Genomic DNA, 22,041 nt, shown 5'->3' with positions numbered 1-22,041 from the left:
GAAAGCGACAGATTTGCCGCTGAAGAAATGAGTGCGAGCAGACGGGAGAGACCGGCTTGATATTGCGTTTGAAAGCCTGCTCGCAAGGAACCTTGGAGGCATACAGGGAGCTCAGTCTGAAAGGGGCGGCGCAGGGGGGAAAACGGCGCAGGACGAGGAGCTAGACGGGCTGCGAGATCGAAGGTGAGCTTCTCATACCGGTGCCGGACGCTCGAAACACGACTTACTACTAGATCCGGGCAGGAAAAGGGCGAAGGAGGCGGTGGTGACGGTCTGGTGGTGACACTGTGTTGTTCCCCTAGTGCAACCGGAGCCCTCGAGCCCTATTTAGTGGTCCCCTTGCTCCTCCTGTTGCCCTGCTCCATCCCTCAGGCCTGGAGAACCCCCAGAAGACGGTTGCTTGGGCCGTCTACCCTTGCCAGCAGAGAGTGCTGGGCAGATGGGATGCCGTTGACGTGTGCTGGCGAGCCGTACGTCCAGCTCACAGCCGAGCTATGCTTCCTTTTTGCGCTGATTCTGCTCTACTCTTAAACTAATATGAGGCTACGTCTACAGGCGCACCTCCGTATCGGCGGCTAAAATGGCTGTGAAGAGTTCCGTTAAGCGCTGGTCTCATATATATTGATCCGTCACATCCATCGCCATGGGGAACGACATCTGCTTCTCGCGGTGGCCGTCCACGATTTCCAGATATCTCCAGGCGTTGATGTCAGGGTTTGCCATGTGTGGACATCGGGCCGAAATATTCTTCATGCCTTGCTGGTGTATTCCGTGCAGCGGTTTGTACTACAACTCCTCCGGGGGGTACAGAGGACTGGATAAGTCGCCTAATACTCGCTCTAGACTCGCCATGTCACCAGAATCTACCTTGATGGCTATTCGTATAGAAAAGGCGATATCGCACCCAATCCTCCAATGAGATATAAGCAAAATGGCGATAATATGCACAACCAGCCCAGCCGTGTCGGACAAGGTGGCTATACTTGAATATCCCATGACGTCAGGCTAACTTGTTGATCTATTGCAACGAGCAGGTCAGGTTCTCTGTCGGGTACGACTCCTTCCTATGGCCATTGTCCAATAGCAGACGATATCATATCATTTACTATCTGCCGTATAGTAAAATACAAAATCTTCCAACGGCTGATACCGAACCTAGCTCACTGGTTCTGTTTTTACTTGATTCGACGTCTCTTCTAGATATAACGATCTATCTAGCCCCTTTTCTGGGGCTCTGTTACGAGCCCTTGCCTCTGTTATACATAGTTCGGAATGCTCTCGATCAACATCAGGCCAGCCATAATCACATTGATTAAGAGTTGACCTGCGAGGACCACGAATGTAATAGGCCATTCAATCTCCTTTATTAAGAGTACTCTCTCGGTTCTGTCAAACCATATATGGAACGAGTTTTTTGAACGTCCCAAAACAAAGGGCACGCCATTCAGGAGCATGATACCTACGCATATAAAGTCGTCGAAGACACTAAAAAGTGCATCGAGGGTGATTCTAGGGCCATGGCCATTCTACCTGCAGCGTTAACCCGCACGACTTATAGCATGTGAAGTCATGCATTATTTGTGAGCTTATGCAATAATGTATCACAAGCCAATTCACGGTTGGGAAAGACGTGCAAAGCCACACTCGAAGACACCCGGTCGCTACCTAGGTAGGCATCTCCCCAGTCCTGTTGCATCACTGGCATCAAAGAGAGTTTTGTCTCTAACAAATGTAAACAGATCAGGAAACTAGCTTCCAAATCAAAGTGGCGAAAGATGGTGAAAGATTTCAAGAAGAACTCAATGAGTTGGGAGTAAGCAGAGAATAAGGAAGGCCGGTGAGACTTATGTTGAGCTCCAGTGTTATTACATGTGCTGACCAGCAAGATGTATCTTCAGGTCGAGCCGCCCCCTATATAACTACCTAGTATAGTTGAAGGAAGATGAGGATTTGCCGAACCCCCTGTTGGTACTCGGTCTGGATTACCGTGGAAGGCAGGCCGCTTCAATCGCCCCGAGTTGACGAGGCACGGTTAGCGTGAGGTGAGTGCCTAATCTCCTGTTTCTCTATAACCATTTAGATATATGCGTTGCAGTAAACGCATCGGCTCCATGATCCCCAATAACTATCGCCCGAAACTAGACGAGCCAAGGACGTTCTAGAGAATAACAGGCGTATCCTTGCTTATAACGGACCCCTTCGAGGAACTCGAGAGGAGAAGGAATCGCTTAGGCTAGTTATCGATAATTCGCGACTTACGAACACCGCCATAGCTAGACACTCCGATGCACTCCGAGTGAGGTATGCCGATAGGCCAGACTGTCGGCTGCATGGAATACGTCAAGGCCACTACTCTATCCACAGTGCGGGTTTCTCCAGGATTCCAGCACAGTTTGGCGGTCCGAGCACAGGGCGGAAAAGCAAATCAAACGGCTTTTAATCGTCTTGGATCGGATCAAATGGTGGCACCGTTTAGTCGCCTTTTGAATCCATGTGCATATCGAGTGTATAATTTGAAGGCCTTACCAACAAAGGAAGGAAGGCGCCTTGCAGGCTTCTAATCTTCTCACTCTGCTAAATGCATAACTGGACCAGCGGGACCAACTTTGGCCGTGATATCTTATCATATATCCTCCGTGCGTAGGGTATATTCCAAGGCATCATCATGGTCGATGCTTTCTAGTTTAAAGTCGAAGACAACCGCGGCTAGAATCCTTTCCTCTCAGCAACATCTCCAGGCTACATTAGCCGCATAGACTACGCCTCAATACCGGCGGATTAACCATATGCTGATGCTTGAGCTTGATAGACAAAGCGGTTTTCAACTCAAAGGATACATGGGAAGCCTGCATCGAACCCGAAGACATCGGCGCGGTGTTGGTAGTCAATCAGATAATTACTACTCACCTGCGTAATCTAAATAGGGTTCAGCTTTATCATTTACACCAAGCAACGCTCTCTCTGGTAGAATTTCTCTTCAATTCATTGTAAACTGGACGGCCAGGGGGGTGTATGCAGCGACTATCCTAGTTTGAAATTTAGACGAAGCCTGCTCCGTTATTTGTGTTCAATTATTCTTCCCTTGCTACCAGGGTCATCCCTAAAGCAGGGCCCGGAGCATTCGACAAAGCTGAGGGATCATAAGAGAATGATAGCACAGGTATTTAAAGCAGAGTAAAATAGAGCTTGGTCGTAAATACACTAAACTATTAAACTAACACGGAATCCTATATCTATCTTAAGAGCTACTTTTCATCCAAACTACTATTTTGAAATACCATTTAAATAGATCTCTGATCCAACGTGTGCTTGTGACTATATATGTCGATTTGCATTATGCTGCCAACAACGCTGTACAGTCAAAGTGGGGTAGAGTAACATACAGGCCATCTTCAGTGTGACCCCGGATTTTCCACATATTAAACAGAAATGCATAGCTAGTTACCCTGCTCTTAATAATATACAGAGTCAGTGCCGTGGAGCAGCTTGCAGCCAATGGCCAACGCAAAAATGTTCACGGTGGCCCAGCAGATCGACAATGGAGGCTCTATAGAAGCCATAGATAGTGCCCAACGTTTTCTATTATCCATCTCCGGCTCTCGTTGCTCTATATACAACAGTTGTAACTTGTTGACATTCTGGATTCCTACGGACGACAGGCATCACACGTGACCCTAATGGGAAATTTTCGAGCAGACAAGAAACTTGCTCCCTCCATCGCTCGATCCTCCATATCGTTGGCTTTTACTCGATGCACCCTCGACTTCCGCGCCAGGGGATCGGGTAGCCAAGCCATCGGGATGCTATTCATATGGGTTATTCCCTATATCTAGACCCCAGCATTCCTCCTGTCGATCATCCCGGTACTTCCTTTAAACCCATGCGGTCATATAAAGATCAAAAAAGGAATATAGTCTTGTTTGCTATGCAGCGCTCGGCACTAAAGGTCGCATTACGGTCTCGCCTCCGGAAGGCCTATCCAACTCCCATACCATGGGTTAATACGGGAAGACTCACCGTCAGACTATGACTTTCTCCGGAACGTACTATTGTCTACCGGTCCCTCTAGACCCTCTACCATGTAGATTCGAGAAGGGTATAGGTGGCGATGCGGTATTTCCGAGATATCCTACTTTGAAAAGAGTCCAGCTCATGATATATCAGTCGGCCACATGCGGCCTTGGTGGTAAGGGAGCGAAGAAGATAAAAGGCCAGCTTCTCGCCCAGAGGAAGGGAGATAAAAAACCAGAACAAATCCAAAGAATCCAGCAAACTGCGCTTTTTCTACCATACCAATTACGGAACGATTATCTTGTTTGCTCATTCCAGCAATCATCCTCCAAAGTCACAATGAAGGTCCTCGCCCTCGTCTCTCTTGCCTCCGTTGCCGCTGGTGTGACTATCAGAAACCACATCGAAGACAACTGCAGGGGCAGCTACCTCGAATTCACCAACATCCCACCAAGAGTCTGTGCTGTTGCCATCTATGAAAACACTATAAAGGGTGCTGTTACTGTCGCCTTTTCCGGGTTGCCGTCATTCTCGCCCATGTATGGCTGGCAGGCCCGTGACAGTTATACATGCGGTACGATCGTGAAGGGTGACAATGTCGGACCCACCGACAGCAAGTGTCTTGCAAAGCTTTCCAGTTCCGCTCTATACTCTGGCAGCAGCTGGAGCCAGGCAGGACTGCGTAACGTCAAAGGAGGGAGGGATACAACCTGCACGGGCAAAGCGGCCCCCAATGCGATTGTCCTGAACGATGGACACAAGTACGCCGTCGACAACATGGATGCCGAAATGTTCAAATCGCTATACCGCATGGTCGCCAAGGGAGCTACGTCTCAGGAATTGCCAGCCGAGTATGCTGCATTTGAGGTTGAAATGGAGACTGCTGAGCAGCGCGCCCAAGAGATCCAGGCTTAGGCAGCTGACAACTGCCTTCGTACACGGTTGAATTGACACTGAATGCGGATGAACTGTGATATGGCAATATGGTCGAATAGCGAGTCTGTTTTCGTTTGCGATGGCTACCTGTGTACTATGTCTTTGATATAGACATTTACTGCAATATATTGTCAAACTGGAGGATATAAGGTTCTAATCAGATTAGCTATTACTGCGAGGACAATGGAACTACTGTTAACTCTGAACTCCTCAAGTCTCTCACATCAGCTTCGTAGATGAGCTGCCTGCTTGTCCTTGGTACTCCGTATGTGGTCTTAAAAATGGCTGTAAATTATATGATTGGCTAACAAAATATGTCTCTTATTGGTTGAAACTCTATACAATTATTCTATCACGTGTTGGTACCTTGCATTAGCGTCTCCTAACCAGCCAATTACAACAAGTGAAAACTTGCTATCAACATGAAAAAGCGAAGACTCTTTGACCTTCTCCTTATTATATTGATAGGGCAACCTTCTAATTGCTTTAAACTTCTATCTTAAACCGAGGTCCTGATAAATTTCTTACTCGAAGGTCTAAAGCCATTGCCTTCTCCTATAGATAGCAACCTCTCTATATAGTTAGGGCGACGACTAAGTGCTTGAATGCCCGTGTTTGCAGGAGCATTTGCTCGGATTGAACATGGTACTGAAGTGCGATTAGCATACTGACTGTTGCTCTTTAGTTTTTTCCATGGTGTAGCATAATTTGACCACTTTGTTGCAGAATGAAGTCGGCCATAAAATAAAATAAAAAAGCTCCTAGCCAGGATCGAACTGGCGTCGTCGGAATCAAAATCCGATGTGCTACCACTACACCATAGAAGCGAGTACTCAGAGGCGAATCGAACTCCGGTAGTTTATACGTAGTCCAGTCCACTGCGACTTTATCTACTTCGAGGTGAGGACATAAATAATAACCACATTATATTGAATCATAAAATTCGTCACTTGAGGGTGCTATAATATTAGAGCCAATATACCTCTGATAACCCCCCTGTAGACCCAAAAAAAACATAAACCAAAAATCTTGGATATCTTAGGTATAGCTGTGTCTATCGATCGGAAGCCGTCTAAGACTCTATCAAAGGGTGTATCGGAAAGATGGAGACCCCTCGATCATCAGCTCGCCCCGGTCTGCCTTGCGATTAGATCTCCAGAAATGCAAGCTCAGCGCCGCGGCTACGAGGAGAAGAACTAGCTGGGACCTGTATATTGGGACGTTAGTTAATATATGGAGTGAAAATAGGCATAGAAGTGGAGTGGATGTTAACATACGTGATTGCAGCCCATATTCCAGGGATATAAGCTGGAGCGTCCTGGGATCTAAATACCAAACTACCAGCAATGCCGCCAATTCCTCCGAACCCAACCAAGGTAGCACTAGCAAGAGCTCTAGTCCATTGGCCACGGATATTATTGGCTTGGTATGCCATGACAGCTGGGACATTGGCGTTTGCCCCTGCAGTAGCGAGGAAGACTCCCGCATATCTCAAGACGTTGCCCTTTCCGAAACCCATCATTGGCAGACCAATTAGGGTGATGATGGTGTTTAAGACGATGATCGGTGCGCGTGTACGGTATTTATCCGCAAACCAGGACGACGAGTACATCAGGATTGCAGCGAAACCGTACGGTGGTGCGATTAGGCACTGTGACTGACCGACATCAAATCCTAGCCCATCGGCTAGAATGATTGGTAGGAAATATGCAATTGCGTAGGAGACTGTCGTAGAACAGCTAGTGGGAATAACCATGTTAGGAAGATGAAAATAAAAGGGGAAATACATCCTTGAAATAGAATGAGGTGGGAAACGTACAAGAAAATCATTGCAAAGCCCCAGATCTTCAAGTCTAAGGCTGGACGGAGAAATTTCCCCAAGGCGAAGGGCTCGAAGTGCGCATCACCGCGATCACGATTGACTCGTCTAATGACGAAGGCGAGCTCTTTCTCGTTGAGAAATCCCCATGCGCCCGAGGCTCGATCGGGGAAGTTAACGAGGAAGATATAACTTAGGAAAGCAACCATGATCGAAATCTATAGAGAATATTAGTAGCTGTCCCTAAAAATAGACCCTATATCTGAGTACTTACCACTCCTTCCATGATGAAGATCCACCTCCAGCCACGGATGCCCTGAATCCCTTCCATATGGCTGAGGCCAAAGGCAAGGATACCAGAGAGCGAAGCAGCAACGGCGCCAATGATGTAGAAGACAGAGTATCGCTTTTGGACCTCATCTAATATACTCGTCAGCGCTCATATTTCTATCATTGGTTCGGAGGAGAGACTCACGTCGACAATACCAAGTAGATAGCAGATAAACTGTTCCAGGGAAGAACCCAGCTTCAAGGAATCCTAATAGTGCTCGGAGACCAGCCATTTCTTGCCAGTTCTTGACGAAGCCAAAGCCCTATTGAGTAACTGTCAGTATCGACCTTCCCAAGTGACAGGTAGAATGAACGTACAATTAGAATGATACCCCATGTGAATATGATCGCTGATATGAATATTCTTGGGCCAATTTTCCTGATGGCTACCGTGGCAATTGGCTGAGCAATGATGTATGTAACGAAGAATACCAGAACAATGATCGACTATTGAACAATTGATTAGCCGAGCGTCCTTCCAACATGGACTGATAGAGGGTAGACGAACGTATCTGAATCCTATCTTAAGACCTAGGTCCTTTGTCATACTAAAGATTGAATGGTCAGCTTCCTGGACAGAGCAGATATAGATAGCATCCTTACCCAGCGATGGCAGCCACCGAGGTGTTCGTCCTGTCCATCAGACTGATGAGATATCCCACACCACATATCACCACCAGCCGGGCGTCGATGCGATGAATGATCTTGCGCTGCTCCTGGCGAGAGAACTCCTCATCCTCATCGATATCTGTCGGGCTAGGGACGTTCTTCGAGACATCGTCAACATGGTCCGCAGCCAACTGCGACGCTTTCTCCTCGTCGCTTCCCATCTCCGCAAATGTTCGTGCCAGTTTATTAAGAATTAGAAGAAGCAGACTTCTGCCGGAGTGATCTTTGACAGGGTAAAAAGAAAGCCACGAAAAGAAAACAGCGAGGGATCAGCGAATATATACGCCATCTCAGCTTCCCCTTTATGTACATCATGCAACGCGCGACTCCATGTCGAACAAGCCATGTCTAGCGGAATTACCCCCGAATAGAGAGACAGACAAACACGCCGGAACTCTACTTTCCCTCCCCCGCATTCACTGATGGGCTGTTAAAGAGATATCTCGAAGGCTGGAACTTTCAGACAGACCAGCGAGCGAACCAGCCAAGCGCCGAACTGAAGACGCCGGCGATGTCGCTGTCCATAGCGTGCGGGACAGGCTTGAAAACAGCTTGGCCAACATCTCAGCGAACCTTGAAAAACGGGGGATTCGGGCTGGTGGCCAGTTGCAATTCGATCGACAGTGAAAAGGAATAACCGAAACCTCCTCGACGGGCGATGAAGTGCCTCGGTAGGCCTTGTAGGCGCCAGGAAGCGAAACTTGCTACATGGAAGTTCCCCGTCGCCTCAGACTTGGATCTTGGATCTTGCTTCCCCGGAATCTGGGGAATAACGTGGAGAAACGGCCAATGATGGAGCTGAGACCGGGTCCAACGCCGTGAATTGGTGGAGATATCAGAGTCAGATACAACGAAGACACAACGATAGACAACGATAGACACACTTGATAGGGATGTTGGTGTCTTCCTGTCAGCTCTGGATCAGCCGTGATGGCTGAATTCATGCATAGTATACAGGGATCCCACGCCTGTGACAAGCTTGATATGAACGCACAGCGACATCGTCCAAGCACCAGCCAAGATAGAAGACAAGATGTGGTCGAGCTAAAGCTGCCATGCTCGGAGCCGCCGTTCGCCACGAGCAGTCGCGGGCTCGTATCATGTCTTAGCTATGGGGAAATACGGACAGCTGCCTCCATACGAATATCTGCTCCGCTTAGCTTTTACTCTCGGTCGACGTCCTATATAGGCTACGTGGGAAAAGTGATGAAGCCATGAAGAATCGTAGAATAGTTCGGGTTCACGTAACTAACTAGTGGGGAATAATTAAAGCAAACATTATGTGCCGTGATAAGAACATGCGGTAGGACTATGCGTGGCTGGAAAGATGAGCGAGAGGGAATAAATGAATCAGAAGCAGCCTGTGATGCTGTCTACCGTCTATGATCCGTTTTCTAAACAGCACCAGACGCGTCCCCAGCTCCGTCAACAAATCCTCCGCTCTTCTCGTTGGATCCAGCCCCGACGTGGCCCATCTCAGCGGCGAAGGTGCTGTGTGGTTTCCACTTGGAGGAGGTGATTGGTGTGGTCTCCTCCATCATCTTGTCGACTTGCTCGAGGGTAAGGCCTTTGGTCTCATAGATGAAGAAGAAGGCATACAGGAAGCAGCCGACGCAGAGAGAGCCCCAGATGAAAAACACCTTGGCGCCGAGATTGGCCTTGTCGGTTCCGACGAGGAATGGGGTGATGACAGCAATGATCTATAGAGTAAGCGTTAGTAACATGACAATATATATATATATATTGGAAAGGGAGATGAACGTACGCAGTTCCAGAGCCAGTTGGAGGCGGTGGAAAGACCGACACCTCTGGATCGAATGGGCAAGGGATAGATCTCGCCAATGACGACCCAAGCACCGGGACCCCAGGTGGAAGCGAAGAAGAAGATGTAGAGACAGATGAGGGCGATCATCGCAGACACGGCGCTCTTGTTCTCGCCATCGGTCACACCAATGATAGCCACGATGAACTCGCAGGTAAACATGCCGACGGCACCCCAGATGAGAAGCGGACGACGGCCGAACTTTTCGATAGCCCAGAAGGATACAGGGGTGGAGCAGACGTTGACCAGCGTGGTGATTAGGCCGATCAAGAAGGGGTTTTCGATGGTGCCCAGGTCCTGGAAGAAGGTGGTGCCAAAGTAGAAGATGAAGTTGATACCAGTGAACTGCTGGAACATCTGAAGGGCGGTTCCGAGGATGATACGACGGATGTTGCTGGCCGGGTTGAAGAGACTTCCGCTGAAGCAGTGGAACCAGGACGCCCAGTAGCCGTTGGGGACAGCCTGCATCTCATATTCGTGGTTGGCGACAATCTCGGCGAGTTCCTCCTTGATATACTCCGAGTCGCGGTCCTGGCCTCTGAGCCGGGCGAGGACGGTCTGCGCATCTTCCAGCTTGCCTCGCTTGACGAAGTATCGAGGGGATTCGGGCAGTAGGAACAAACCGCCAGCCAGGATGAGAGCCCATAGCATCTGGAGGGCAATCGGGATACGGTAGGAGCCCGAATCCTGGCGCGACTGGGTTCCGTAGTCGACACAGGAGGCCATGAGCAGGCCGATGGTGATGCAGAACTGGTATCCAGAGACGATGGCGCCTCTGACCTTCTTGGGCGCGATCTCAGACATGTAGAGGACGATGATGGCAGAGACGAAGCCGACACCGAACCCGGCAATCAGACGGCCGGCGACGAGCAGGTTGAGCCCCGAGGAAGCAGTCTGCAGGATGACGCCGACGATGAAGATACCGCATCCCGCGATGATGGTGGTTCGACGGCCGATGAAGTCAGCCAGGTCACCGGCGATGATGGCACCGAAAAAGGTGCCGGCAGAGAGAATGGAGGTGATCAGAGACTTCTGCCACGAGGGCAAGGTAAACTTGTCCGAGCCAGGAGGGAAATCCGACTTCTTGAGGCCGGTGAAGAGGGTGATGAAGTATTCCATGCCCATCACACCGCTGATATAACCAGAGTCGAAGCCGAAGAAGATACCACCGAATGCCGCGAACGCGCACATAAAGTACGCCTTCGTCGTCACCGGGGCCTCAACGCGAGACACGTCCGCTGTGCCCGCCATGGTAGCTGCTGATGTTTGCGTGGGCGGTCGATGTCGATGTTGATGTCAATGTTGGTGAGATGAGGCTCGAAGCTCGAAGGTGAAGTTCCCAGCTCTTATCTGTCGTTGCTTTTTCCCTGACTCGTACAACAGACCAAGAAACACAACAATGGACAACAGACAATAGACAAGAAGCAATAGACAGGGAGCAGTAGACAGGAGGGACGAGGATCCTTATATTGCATCCTCTGCCGCCCCGTCCCAGCTGCTACTCAACGATACTGCATGGCAATGTCTCCCTTCGGCGACCCCAGGCTGATCCCTGGAACATATCGCAGGCTTTTGGCGGCCCAGGGATAGGAAAAACCTTCCATCATGCAGCGAGGGCATGTGAGTGGACGCTGGCTGGTTTTGACCTCCGTCCTTTTTCTTTTTTGCATTCGCTCGTCCTGGACCGGGATACACCGATGGTATAGGAGACGTGGCTGTGGCACCGGTACGGCCTTGGAGACGGAGAAAAGCGCCGATGCGAGCACCAATATTCAACACTACAACTCTTGTCTTTTTACAGACTTTACAGACAGCGGCTGGAGATGAACTGACCTGGGGAAGAAAGCCTACTGCTGGTCCAACCAGGGGCTTCCATATCTTCCAATCAGCTTCTCCAATCAGCTTCTGGCGGGCGCATCCTCCCAGCGAGCCTGCAACTTGGCGGCTAGAGGATGGGACGATGTGACCCTGAACTACCACCCATGCCGAAGGAAGACGGCCATGTCAGTGTCGAGGAACGAAGCCAGAGGTCGGCTTTGGCCGTGCTCGCGCTCCATCGAACCTGGAATTTTGACGAGACAGGCGAGGATGGAGACCGTCTGGCCAAAACCTGCAAAGCTTCGTCTGCTGGTGGACATGCAACTTAGACCTCGCAACTTACAACTTCTGGTATCACACTCGCGTGGCCCGGATTTTTGATCAACAGGTCAACCATGTGGCGGTTCCCGTATCAGGAGACGAGATTATCTCCACAAACGCGGCCTACAGTACGCATCTCATCTCGCTCTCGTCTCGTCTCATCTCATGCAAGACAGCACTATGTACATTCCAAGCTACGGCATCTCAAACCGAACGAGTCAAGCTAAGCACGGAACGTAGCTACCGGCGGGAGCACGACTAGCTACCACCGAACAAGCTTTAAGCCCTCAAAGACGAGCGTCGCCTAAGATTACACTGCTCGTACGGATACAGGAGCGTACTCTGCATACGAATGCTTAATTGCTTTCTGGCCCAGGCAGCGGGGGCGGGCACTGGAGCTGTTAGGCCTGTCAAAGCATGTGGTTACATCCGAATTGACTGGCGACTTGAAAAAAAAAAAATCTCCTCTTGGGGTCCAAACCCCAACGGCCGGCCGTGCTTAAAAGGGCCATGGTCTCCATTCTCCTCATGTCACCCGCCGCTGGATGTTGGGATCGCCGTTATCGCCAGCAGACGGAGGCAGCAAGGCAGCAAGGCTAGCCGTCTAGGCGAATGAAATACTACCAGAAGTTACGGTCTCGTCCTTGGCTCAGATGCGCGTGCGAGATGGGCAAGGGTCTGGGGCAAATACTTTTTTGGCTCTCTGATAATGCGATATGCACGTCGCCGCCCACTCGTTTGCATGCACAGCATAACTTCGGAAAACCTCCACTCTGCATCATCCCACCTGATGGCTGCTGGAGTAGAAGTAAGTACGGAGAGTGTGGTATCATTGGATGCTGGAGGGCACGGAGCTCTTGTTGTTACCATCGCATTTTGCCCAAGCGTCGGGAAAAGAGGGTTGATAGTTGATTTACCGCGAACGGCCTGGCCGTCTTGGGTCGATGTTAATAGCCGACTGAAAACATCCCTATTCTTAGAACGCAAAATTCTCACGTCCCACAACCACAGCACACCTCTCTCCACCTTTTCATTCTGACTGAAGCTTGCTGGAAGGGCAGTGTTCCCACGGGGATGGAAAGCGAATCGGGTTTAAAAAGGTATTATGTACGGAGTACAGGGCTAAGACAAAGATAGGAGGCAAATTGAAGACCCGACTATACGGAGTATTTATCACCGTGGCTATTTTATCGTACCGTGCTTCGACTTATCGTCATCTAGAACCATACCACACGAACTATGACTAGGTATAGCAGCTATGATAATGTCTTGTACTTATTTTCCAGTCAACATCATGAACTACTATCCGAAACATCGGCCTCGATCTTCCCCAGTATCCACTTAAACACGTCTGGTTTGTGATTCACCAGCATCTCGTTCAGAGTATGGGCCTCCATCGACTTTACAAGCCGTCCATATCGCTTGAACTGCTTCTTGTTGGATTCCTGCCCCTCCCAGACCATATGTCGGTGAGAGACGAAAACAATAGAGTTCTGTTTTTTTAAGTGTGAGTTCATGCTACTGCTTTGTCTACGGACGCGTAGATTATGGGGAGCCAGTTGCCTGATTGGAGAACGACTTACATCTCTGTACCATTTGGAGAGCCAGGTGATCGTGTTGCTCGCCACTGCGCGGACAGGGTTTTCCGCGACAAAACAGATCACGCCGCTCACCATGCTGTGAACCCGCTCTGCAAAGCACTTGGGTCAGAATTTTATCCGTCTTCAGAAACATAATGTTAGAAATAAATACCTTTATTAATGAGGAGATTTGCTAGGCCAAGGAACGCATCGCCGACGCCCATGAAGAATATGCGGGAGGCATCGTTGGTCCTAAAAGTAAATTATCAGTCACGTAGTCCGGGGTACAGTAGAGCATTTCCATTCCCCGCATACTCAATGTAGTTCTCCCACAGGTACTCTGCAAGTTGTTCTGAAAATAGGGCCCTATTGGGGCTCTCCCGTTCGTAGCTTCTTGATTTTTGCTAGGCCAATCATGTTAGTTAACGGCAATGTACCGGCGACTGCCTGCAGCTGCTATATCCACTTACATCGGCTTCTGATATGTGCTTAGGAATATTGACGTCTATAACCCCCATGTTATGTTCAACCGCCCACGAAACATACTCCTTGACATTATCAGCCTTGTCCTAGTTAGCTATTCGATTATAGTCTTTTCTCAGGTTGCCGCGGTGCCGGCCGGGGTGTCGTACCAGCCATGTATTATGAGCCTCCAACACATTAGTTACAGGGTGCGGAATACCCATCAGCTCGGGACTGTTAAGTTACACCGTTAGTTTCAGCTGAGAGCACGGCATGGCAATGACAGGGCCAGAATTGGTCATATGGCCGATAGCTGAGAGGGTTAAATAGAGTAAGCTTACGGATCGTGAAATATGACAAGCAAAGTATTAGCCTTGTCATAATTATTGCTGTGTAACGCAGTTTTATTAGTTGCATATCGCATAGTGGTGGCGGGAACGGCTTCTAGCCCTCTCACCTTGCAAGCACTTGATTTTCGAAAGATTTGGATATGGTATCTCGGTAGATGTATAGGCTGGTGAGTTTATGTTCGTCGTAGAGCTGCTTCGCTTGGTATTGACGGATGATATCTAGACGGAAAGAATTGTTAGGACCTTCCCATTGTCTTTGAGAGTCGTCTAATTTCAGGAGTTCTTACCGTGAACACGATTCCCTACAAAGTTCGACGCAGGGCCTGAAAACATGAATTAGTATGCATATATTATCCAGCAATGTATGGATGAGACCTACCTTTCGGGTACATGCACTTCCAGTATCGTGAGTGGATCATAGCCACTTCCCGCACCGTCTCAACCGCTGGCCGCGAAGCCGATGGCGCAACAAGCCGGTCCGGGGGTTCCCCCATCAAGGTTCTCGTAACTGCAAGTGCCGATTTGGAGATCGAGCGGAAATTATAACCGCCTTCCAAGCACACGGCGACCTTCCCGTTGGCTAGGTTCATAAGCATGCGCGTCATGTGTGAGTAGCACGGGGGCGTAACGAAACAGCCTCCAAGCTCGTCTCCGGCAGCAGCATCGAATCCAGCAGAGACTAGAAAATGTTAGATAAACGAATTATAAGAGAGTCTTTGAGGTAGCTTACTGATAACGAGGTCTGGATCGAATTCATAGCCAATGGGCATGACTACTTCCTGGAAAGCATAGAGATAGTCTCCATCTCCCATTCCTTGTGCTGGCCACGGGATATTGACGTTCCTAGCTAATCGTTAGCAGAGCGAGTTAACTCAACATCAGCTGGACAGTAAACCCACTTTCCGAGACCATTTCCTTCACCGCAATAATCCCAATTCCCTTCGTCTCCACCAGGGTAAAAGCTACCGTCTCGATAAACGTGGATAGAAATGTACAAAACGTTTGGATCGTCATAGAACATCTTTTGAACTCCGTTGCCTAGGATAAATTAGACAAATCAAAGTCACAACACGTGGTAACCGGGTTCATATATACTCACCATGGTGCACATCCCTATCAAAAACTGAGGTTAGCTCAAGTTTTTTTATCCAACGTCTAAAATACAATTCTCAGCTTACCAGTCCAATATCAAAATCTTGCGACACTTATCACCAAGAACATGCTGACACGCCCTCGCAGCCACAGAGACATTGTTGAATAAACAAAATCCCATAGTCTTGCTGGTCTCTGCATGATGGCCTGGTGGCCGAATCACTGCAATTGCATTCTTAACCTTCTCTTCTGCAACGGCTTTACACGTCTCGATAGCGCCACCGCATGATAGAAGTGCCGAGGTGAACGTCAACGAGTTGAAATAAATCGAGTCACGAGTTTGTTCCAGCTCAATCAGCTCGTCTTCAGACATATCTGTACCACTGTCTTAGTTCTCTTATTTGCTTTTCCCGAAACGTTAAGTGGAGGTTAAGATATACATACCCTTTGTGCTCTTCACAAAATCATAGTGTTCCTTTGTATGCACCAATGTGATTTCAGCCTCCGTCGCATCCCGCGCTTCAATCCGCTTCAACGGCTGAGGTACAAATGGTCCTGAAAACTCCGTTCCGTCGGCTATGAGTCCGGCCTTCCCTAGCTCGCGATAGATATAATACACGCGCCTAGGGTCTTCTGGATGCACATCCAACGTCGGTTTCACCTCACAATGATACCGCATACGATTATCGTAGCAATAGCCCGTTGGGAGCGCGGCACGGTGCAATGCCCTACTGCGTCCCTCATGGTGATCAGACCAGTCCGATTCCTCTCCGTCTTCGTCAATGGCAGTATCTGGTTCCTGTTTCGGGTGCGTGATATGCTCTGCCGGACGAGGGGTGCCGGTTGTAGGGTCATTGCCTGGCGTAGAGATGCCGGCCTGGTGATCTTCGATTTCCTTGATTAGTTTGGCAGGGCTATGAACCTTTTGGTGAAAAGTTGCCATGAGCGATTGAGTTTCTTTGGACTCATGCTGGGCCTCCGGAGTGAGGGATTGGTCCTCTGCAGAGGGAGGCGAGGGGCGACCGCCTCCGATGGGGATGGTGGTGCGCCCTGCTCTGGTCGAGGGAGCTGGTGGGCGGGCTTCACCCATGACCACGTCTTCATCCCCGTCCATAATCCCAGGGGCGTATGCTGTATGCTGTAAACGTATGATAGATAGATATGTCAGAGCTCAATGGTCATAGTACAAGCAGATATCATAAAGAAAGAACAGTTCAATCAAACTAGCCAATTCCTCTTCCTGTCTTTTAAAGGCTCAGAAGAGCAGAATGGCAGCTTTTAATGGGGGTGTAATGCAGGGGCTTCACCCAGAATAAATAAGACACAGAAAAACAAGACAACTGAGGAATAAAAGTGAAAGTGAAATCAGATGCACAGCCCCCCTATCAATTTATACATGCATACTACAAATCAGCAGAGAGAGGAAGAACGAAGAACTGAAAAAAAGCACCTGGTGGCTCTTGAAAAAGAAGCTTCCTTAGAGCATCACCACAAACAATGCGATGGAGATGTATAGAGATATAGATAGAAGTAGACAACAGAGATCAGCAGAGACAAACAAGTATAAAATAGCAGTATAGATGGTATCTCAACACCCTGAGCTGCCTATGCCAGGAAGTAAGGGGTATAACGCTGTGTGCGCTCTTCAGGGCCAGGTGAATGCAAGTATGAAGCCGCGATGCTCAAGGTAACTTTTGATGGCTTGAGAAAGATGAGCAAACTCACGTGATGTTTATATCTGCACGTGACTAGCTAGCACTGCAAAAAGGGATGAAGATGAGGATGGAAAGAATAAGAAAGGATGATTAGCTGGCTTGATAAAGCACAGTGATCTGGATAAGTTGTTGTTGGATGTTGCAGTGAGGAGGACAGGTGAGAAAATTTTCTATCTGTCCTTAAGTCTCCGCCGAGACAGGCAGGGACAGTTCTACAGCAAGTTTGATTCTACATCCTTATTCTAAGACATTGCAGTTGTTGACTTTGATTCAGTATTTGATATCCATATTTGTATTTTATATGAGTATGAGCCTTATAGGCAAAGAAAGAAAATTATATTCTTTTTTATTTACTTTTTCAGAGAGATGCCACCTTGATTAGTGAAAGGGTGGGAGAGAGATACAGGGCCGACACTGGAACTTAGAGCATGCTCCGCTGTTCCGAGTTGTCAGTTAATTGCTATTTGCTGCTACCATCGACCTTGGCAATGTAGGCTGTGGGAGAAAATGTTAGCTGTGGCCGGTATGGCTATAGGGGATGGTGGCGGGCTTACAGATAAGGTCGACGACACGGCGGGAGTAACCCCACTCGTTGTCGTACCAGGAAACGAGCTTGATGAAGTTCTCGTTGAGGGCGATACCGGCACCGGCATCGAAGATGGAGGAGTTGGGGTTGCCGTTCATGTCGGTGGAGACGATGGCGTCCTCGGAGTATCCGAGAATACCTATATACCATGATTAGCAGCCATTCACCTTTGAAAAGGAGAGAAGGTGATAAACATACCCTTGAGCTCGCCCTCGGAAGCATCCTTCATGACCTTCTTGATCTCGTCATAGGTGACTGGCTTCTCAGTGCGGCAGGTCAAGTCAACAACGGAGACGTTGGAAGTGGGCACACGCATGGACATTCCAGTGAGCTTTCCGTTGAGCTCAGGAATGACCTTTCCGACAGCCTTGGCGGCACCAGTGCTGCTGGGAATGATGTTCTGGGCAGCGGTACGGCCACCACGCCAGTCCTTGCCGGATGGTCCATCGACGGTCTTCTGGGTGGCAGTGTAGGAGTGGATGGTGGTCATCAAACCCTCCTTGAGACCCCAGTTCTTGTGGACGACCTTGGCGAGGGGTGCAAGGCAGTTGGTGGTGCAAGAGGCGTTGGAGATGACTGGCATGTCGGACTTGTAGGTCTCCTCGTTGACACCCATGACGAACATGGGGGCATCGGCGGAGGGAGCAGAGATGATGACCTTCTTGGCACCTCCCTTCAAGTGAGCGCTGGCCTTCTCGGTGGTGGTGAAGACACCGGTGGACTCGACGATGTATTCGGCACCAGTCTCGGACCACTTGATGTTGGCTGGGTCACGCTCAGTGTAGAACCTGACGTGCTTTCCGCCAACGATGAGGCCTTGGTCGTCGTGCTTGATCTCGTCCTTGAATTGGCCGTGTTGGGAGTCATACTTGAGCATGTATTCCTGTTTTTCATGTCAGCAGGGAGCCAGTCAACGAGATACAGACTTGACATACGGCATATTTGGTCTCGATGAAGGGGTCGTTGACAGCGACGACCTCGACGTCTGGGTTCTCGTAGCTGGTTGATATAAGTTAGCCATGCCACCGACAAAAACACCGACTTTCCGGGCTCAACTCACACATTGCGGAAGACAATTCTGCCAATGCGACCGAAGCCGTTGATACCGACCTGCAACACTGTTAACCTGGTGAACTGCGAACTGATGGTGATGTTCTGTCTACCTTGACGACCATGATTGCGTTCTATAGCGGGGTAGTCAGTATATCAACATCACTCAGCAACCAGTACTCCAGTACTCCAGTACTCGCGTACTCGCAGAGACAGTAGACTATACGACGACTTACCTGTGTATGAAGATGATATGAAGTTGAAGATGGGTGAAGGTGAGTGAGAGTGTGTTGAGAAGATGGAGGGGCGATGGGGAGGGGCAAGAATAAATAACGCGAGGACGTCCCACCCACTCCTCCGTCCCTCCGTCTAGGGTCCTCTTGCTGCTGAACTTCGAGACGGGAACTGACGCAACAGAAACTTACCCTGATGCTTGGGATGCTCTCGATACTTCTATCTACGGAGCACAACCGCCCGCGCCAACCCTACAGTTCTACGACCTGCTACAGACTACTACGGCCTGCTACAAGGCATGGATGAAGGCTGATCCCAGAGACGGACAGGCTCTCTGCTTGGGACCCGAGATGTCCCGTCGAGAGGTCGGGGTGTTTTCCTGGTTTTACCCACCTCGCGTTTCGCCAGTCTCCCTGTACTTGATCGATGCAATGGCCGTCTCTCCCGCCGCCCATTGGCTGTCTCTACTCCCATCTTCGCCATAACTTTCTATTCATCCTCGTCTTTCTCTTCGTTTATGTTCGTCTTGTTCGTCTTTTTTCTTCTAAGTTTGCGGTCTCGCCCCGCGGCAAAACACTCTGCTGCATGCGGCTAGTTTGTCCGGTCGGCTAAGCATTGATCCGTAATAATGGCCGGAAAGCCGAACCTCATACACATATACACACACGATAGCTATACTTGATACGATACAATATATAACGTTCAACTGTATATGGTTGAGCTGGACCTGTCAGTAGACAGGACAGGCTTCCAAGACGTGAGCGTACTTGTCGAGCAAGTCCTGCTGGACCCGATCCTGCCTTGTAACAAAGCGGTAATTCCTCCCTGGGAACAAATCTTGGGATTCAGCACCGGATTTCGGGCAGAGCAGCAGCTTCTCATAGCTATGTCCCCAAACGTCTGCGTCTGAAATATCTGCAAAGAGGCCGGCGGCTATCACCTGTAGGGATCGAAAGCCATCTGGCCCAAACGCCCACTGAACGAACTTGTCAAACTCTTGGTACTCCTCGTACTCTAACACATATGGTCTTTCATAGTCATTCAAGTCAGCTGCCCTCTCCGGACGTTCCATCACTTCCAGATATTGCACTAGGCGTTTAGAGGGGAACCGGACAAGTAATACTCGGAGACGGTTGATTGTCACAAGCGGAGATAAGATCGGTTTCTAGATATAACGTCAGCTCAGATATCAGCTGATAACTTGTCGGGCAGGACGTACCAGGTATTGAGGCATATAGCGAACTCCGAAACACTCGAGTAGGTCAAGGTCTCTAAGGGGGTTCCATGATGGATCCGCCTCGTGGTAATAGGGCTTTTCAGGCAAAAGGTTGGGCAAGTCATAGTCCCACTCCGATTCCCCAAACTCATACCTCCGTTCATCTGTATAGAAAATAAACGTTTTGAGGGTAGACCGATGTTTAAGAACTGAGCGCCAGGCCGACATTGTACCCTCAGCTAACGTCACGGAAATAAAAAGTTCCTCTAGACCCTCGAATCGATCCACCGCATCTGCAATAACTGGGTTATCCGGCTCAAGCTCATCATATTTATAATAAGGTATGATTTCTAGTCTCCGTATGTGAAACGGGACTTTCGAGTCATTCAACTGCTTCGAAAAACTGTCCCAGCAAATACAATACCTGAGCGTTAGGGTATGCAGGGACGCGGGATTCAAACATGCCACCAGCTCTTCTGCCTCATTCTCTTCCTCGAAATCAACCCCCGTCAAAGAGAGATGCTGTAAATTCTGGAATACCAATCTCGTGCTAGCGATAGGTTTTGGAATCATTTCTAAAGAAGGTGGCGAGCTATCGTCGGGGTCAAGGTACTTGGTTTGTAGTCTGAGATAGACCAGCTGTTGTGATGCTAGCTCCAGAAAATCTCGAACTATTTTCACGTCCACATCACTCCCATCCGGATGGTTTTCGGTACCTAATATCATCCAAGACAATTCTCTGAGCTCCTTGAACGTGTAGAGGTTATAGTCGGGTGTTCCATCTGCAGAATAAGCGGCTGTATGGAGGGATTCCATAGAAGTTTGTTTCGTAAGGAGATAACTCCCTTCGCCTAGGATTTCAGGAGGTATATGATCATCACGACGCCAGCTATTATATCGTATATTAGTACTTCCTCCACTAGTAAGGGCTTGTTTGACTCACCTGAAGCTCTTTAGCGCTCCTTCTGTGCATCTGATTAAGATAGATATAATTCGATTGCTTAGTTTGGCAAAACTCGCAGCATCGCCAGATTCTGGCTTGGCCTCCTTATCAATCCACCTTTTCTTGTCCAGCAACTCGGTACTGGTGAGATCGGTATCGTCAACGATCCAGTAACTTGGCTTTTTAATGTCAGATTTTGGGCAATTTCCAACATTCTCAGAGCTGTGGTCCACACATGTAGAATCCTTGGATGTAGCGAAATTACATCCATGCTCAGTGTGATGGCATCGCTCTGTGTTGGGCGTAGAGAAGTCCTCTTCTTTCGCTTCTCCCTCTTCTCCCTCTTCTCCCTCTTCTCCCTCTTCTCCCTCTTCTCCCTCTTCTCCCTCTTCTCCCTCTTCTCCCTCTTCTCCCTCTTCTCCCTCTTCTCCCTCTTCTCCCTCTTCTCCCTCTTCTCCCTCTTCTCCCTCTTCTTCCATATAGCCCCCCCTATCGTCCAAAACCTCGATGTTCTTGGTATACCGAAGCACACCAAGCCTCCGATGCGCCTTTAATATGCCATTTGCTTTCCTGGTTGATTTAATGAGGACTGTCTCGTAGAGGAAAGGGGCAGTAAGGACATTAAGATGCTTCGACACCTCGGATAGACTCTTAAAGTCAAGTTGATCTTGGATTTCAGAATAAACAGAAAAAAGAAGCTCGGGAGGGAGTTTTTCTAGCATCTTCACGAAACGAGTGAAGATACGGAGTAGTTGGGGTGAGAATATAAAGTCGTAGTTATCGGTGAACTGCGAAGATGAAAAAAAGGCCTTGAAGAGAGGATGGAGCGTTTCCGTCGGTTATAACCAAATTTAACAGCCCCATATATAACTGTTAATAGGTAATAGCAACAAATAAGGTAGAAACGCAATTGGGAGCGGCTTTCGTATGTTGGATTCCGCGTGTTTCGGGTCCATATCTGCCTAATTGTACTGTTGCCAAGGCATAACTACAGGGAACAGCGCCCCAGTAACAAAAGATAACAAAATATTTCAAAAGAAAAGGCGCTGGAACTTAAAGCAGGGGGACCTACAGTGCGTTGCCTACT

At 49.1% G+C, this 22,041-nt stretch overlaps 5 protein-coding genes and 1 non-coding gene across 6 annotated transcripts; 2 read left to right on the top strand and 4 right to left on the bottom strand.

Annotated features, from left to right (window-relative positions):
* Nucleotides 1-4,350: 4,350 nt before the first annotated feature.
* On the top strand, nucleotides 4,351-4,926 carry GIQ15_06619 (uncharacterized protein; the record flags this gene model as incomplete). The annotated part of the gene is made up of 1 exon (XM_033554036.1): nucleotides 4,351-4,926. One exon carries the CDS (start codon nucleotides 4,351-4,353, stop codon nucleotides 4,924-4,926), a length of 576 nt encoding a protein of 191 aa, XP_033403551.1.
* Nucleotides 4,927-5,703: 777 nt separating this feature from the next.
* Nucleotides 5,704-5,774, bottom strand: GIQ15_t0039. Its single transcript has one exon. It is a non-coding gene; the product is annotated as a tRNA-Gln (tRNA).
* Nucleotides 5,775-6,030: 256 nt separating this feature from the next.
* Nucleotides 6,031-7,926, bottom strand: GIQ15_06618 (uncharacterized protein; the record flags this gene model as incomplete). The annotated part of the gene is made up of 8 exons (XM_033554035.1): nucleotides 6,031-6,154; nucleotides 6,225-6,686; nucleotides 6,767-6,984; nucleotides 7,041-7,186; nucleotides 7,242-7,359; nucleotides 7,415-7,543; nucleotides 7,605-7,644; nucleotides 7,700-7,926. 8 exons carry the CDS (start codon nucleotides 7,924-7,926, stop codon nucleotides 6,031-6,033), a joined length of 1,464 nt encoding a protein of 487 aa, XP_033403550.1.
* Nucleotides 7,927-9,159: 1,233 nt separating this feature from the next.
* Nucleotides 9,160-10,838, bottom strand: GIQ15_06617 (monosaccharide transporter; the record flags this gene model as incomplete). Its single annotated transcript, XM_033554034.1, has 2 exons — nucleotides 9,160-9,465; nucleotides 9,531-10,838. The coding sequence occupies 2 exons, from the start codon at nucleotides 10,836-10,838 to the stop codon at nucleotides 9,160-9,162; spliced, it is 1,614 nt and encodes a 537-aa protein (XP_033403549.1).
* A 731-nt stretch (nucleotides 10,839-11,569) lies between these two features.
* On the top strand, nucleotides 11,570-11,988 carry GIQ15_06616 (uncharacterized protein; the record flags this gene model as incomplete). The annotated part of the gene is made up of 2 exons (XM_033554033.1): nucleotides 11,570-11,684; nucleotides 11,735-11,988. 2 exons carry the CDS (start codon nucleotides 11,570-11,572, stop codon nucleotides 11,986-11,988), a joined length of 369 nt encoding a protein of 122 aa, XP_033403548.1.
* Nucleotides 11,989-17,385: 5,397 nt separating this feature from the next.
* GIQ15_06615 (glyceraldehyde-3-phosphate dehydrogenase) lies at nucleotides 17,386-18,686 on the bottom strand (the record flags this gene model as incomplete). Its single annotated transcript, XM_033554032.1, has 6 exons — nucleotides 17,386-17,420; nucleotides 17,480-17,650; nucleotides 17,710-18,394; nucleotides 18,447-18,510; nucleotides 18,572-18,621; nucleotides 18,675-18,686. 6 exons carry the CDS (start codon nucleotides 18,684-18,686, stop codon nucleotides 17,386-17,388), a joined length of 1,017 nt encoding a protein of 338 aa, XP_033403547.1.
* Nucleotides 18,687-22,041: the final 3,355 nt, after the last annotated feature.

Source organism: Arthroderma uncinatum, assembly GCF_011692745.1.
Source record: "Arthroderma uncinatum strain CBS 119779 chromosome Unknown scaffold5, whole genome shotgun sequence".
NCBI classification, from domain to species: domain Eukaryota; kingdom Fungi; phylum Ascomycota; class Eurotiomycetes; order Onygenales; family Arthrodermataceae; genus Arthroderma; species Arthroderma uncinatum.
The sequence above is the reverse complement of the archived record's forward strand: the minus strand, read 5'-3'. Positions and strand labels throughout refer to the sequence as shown.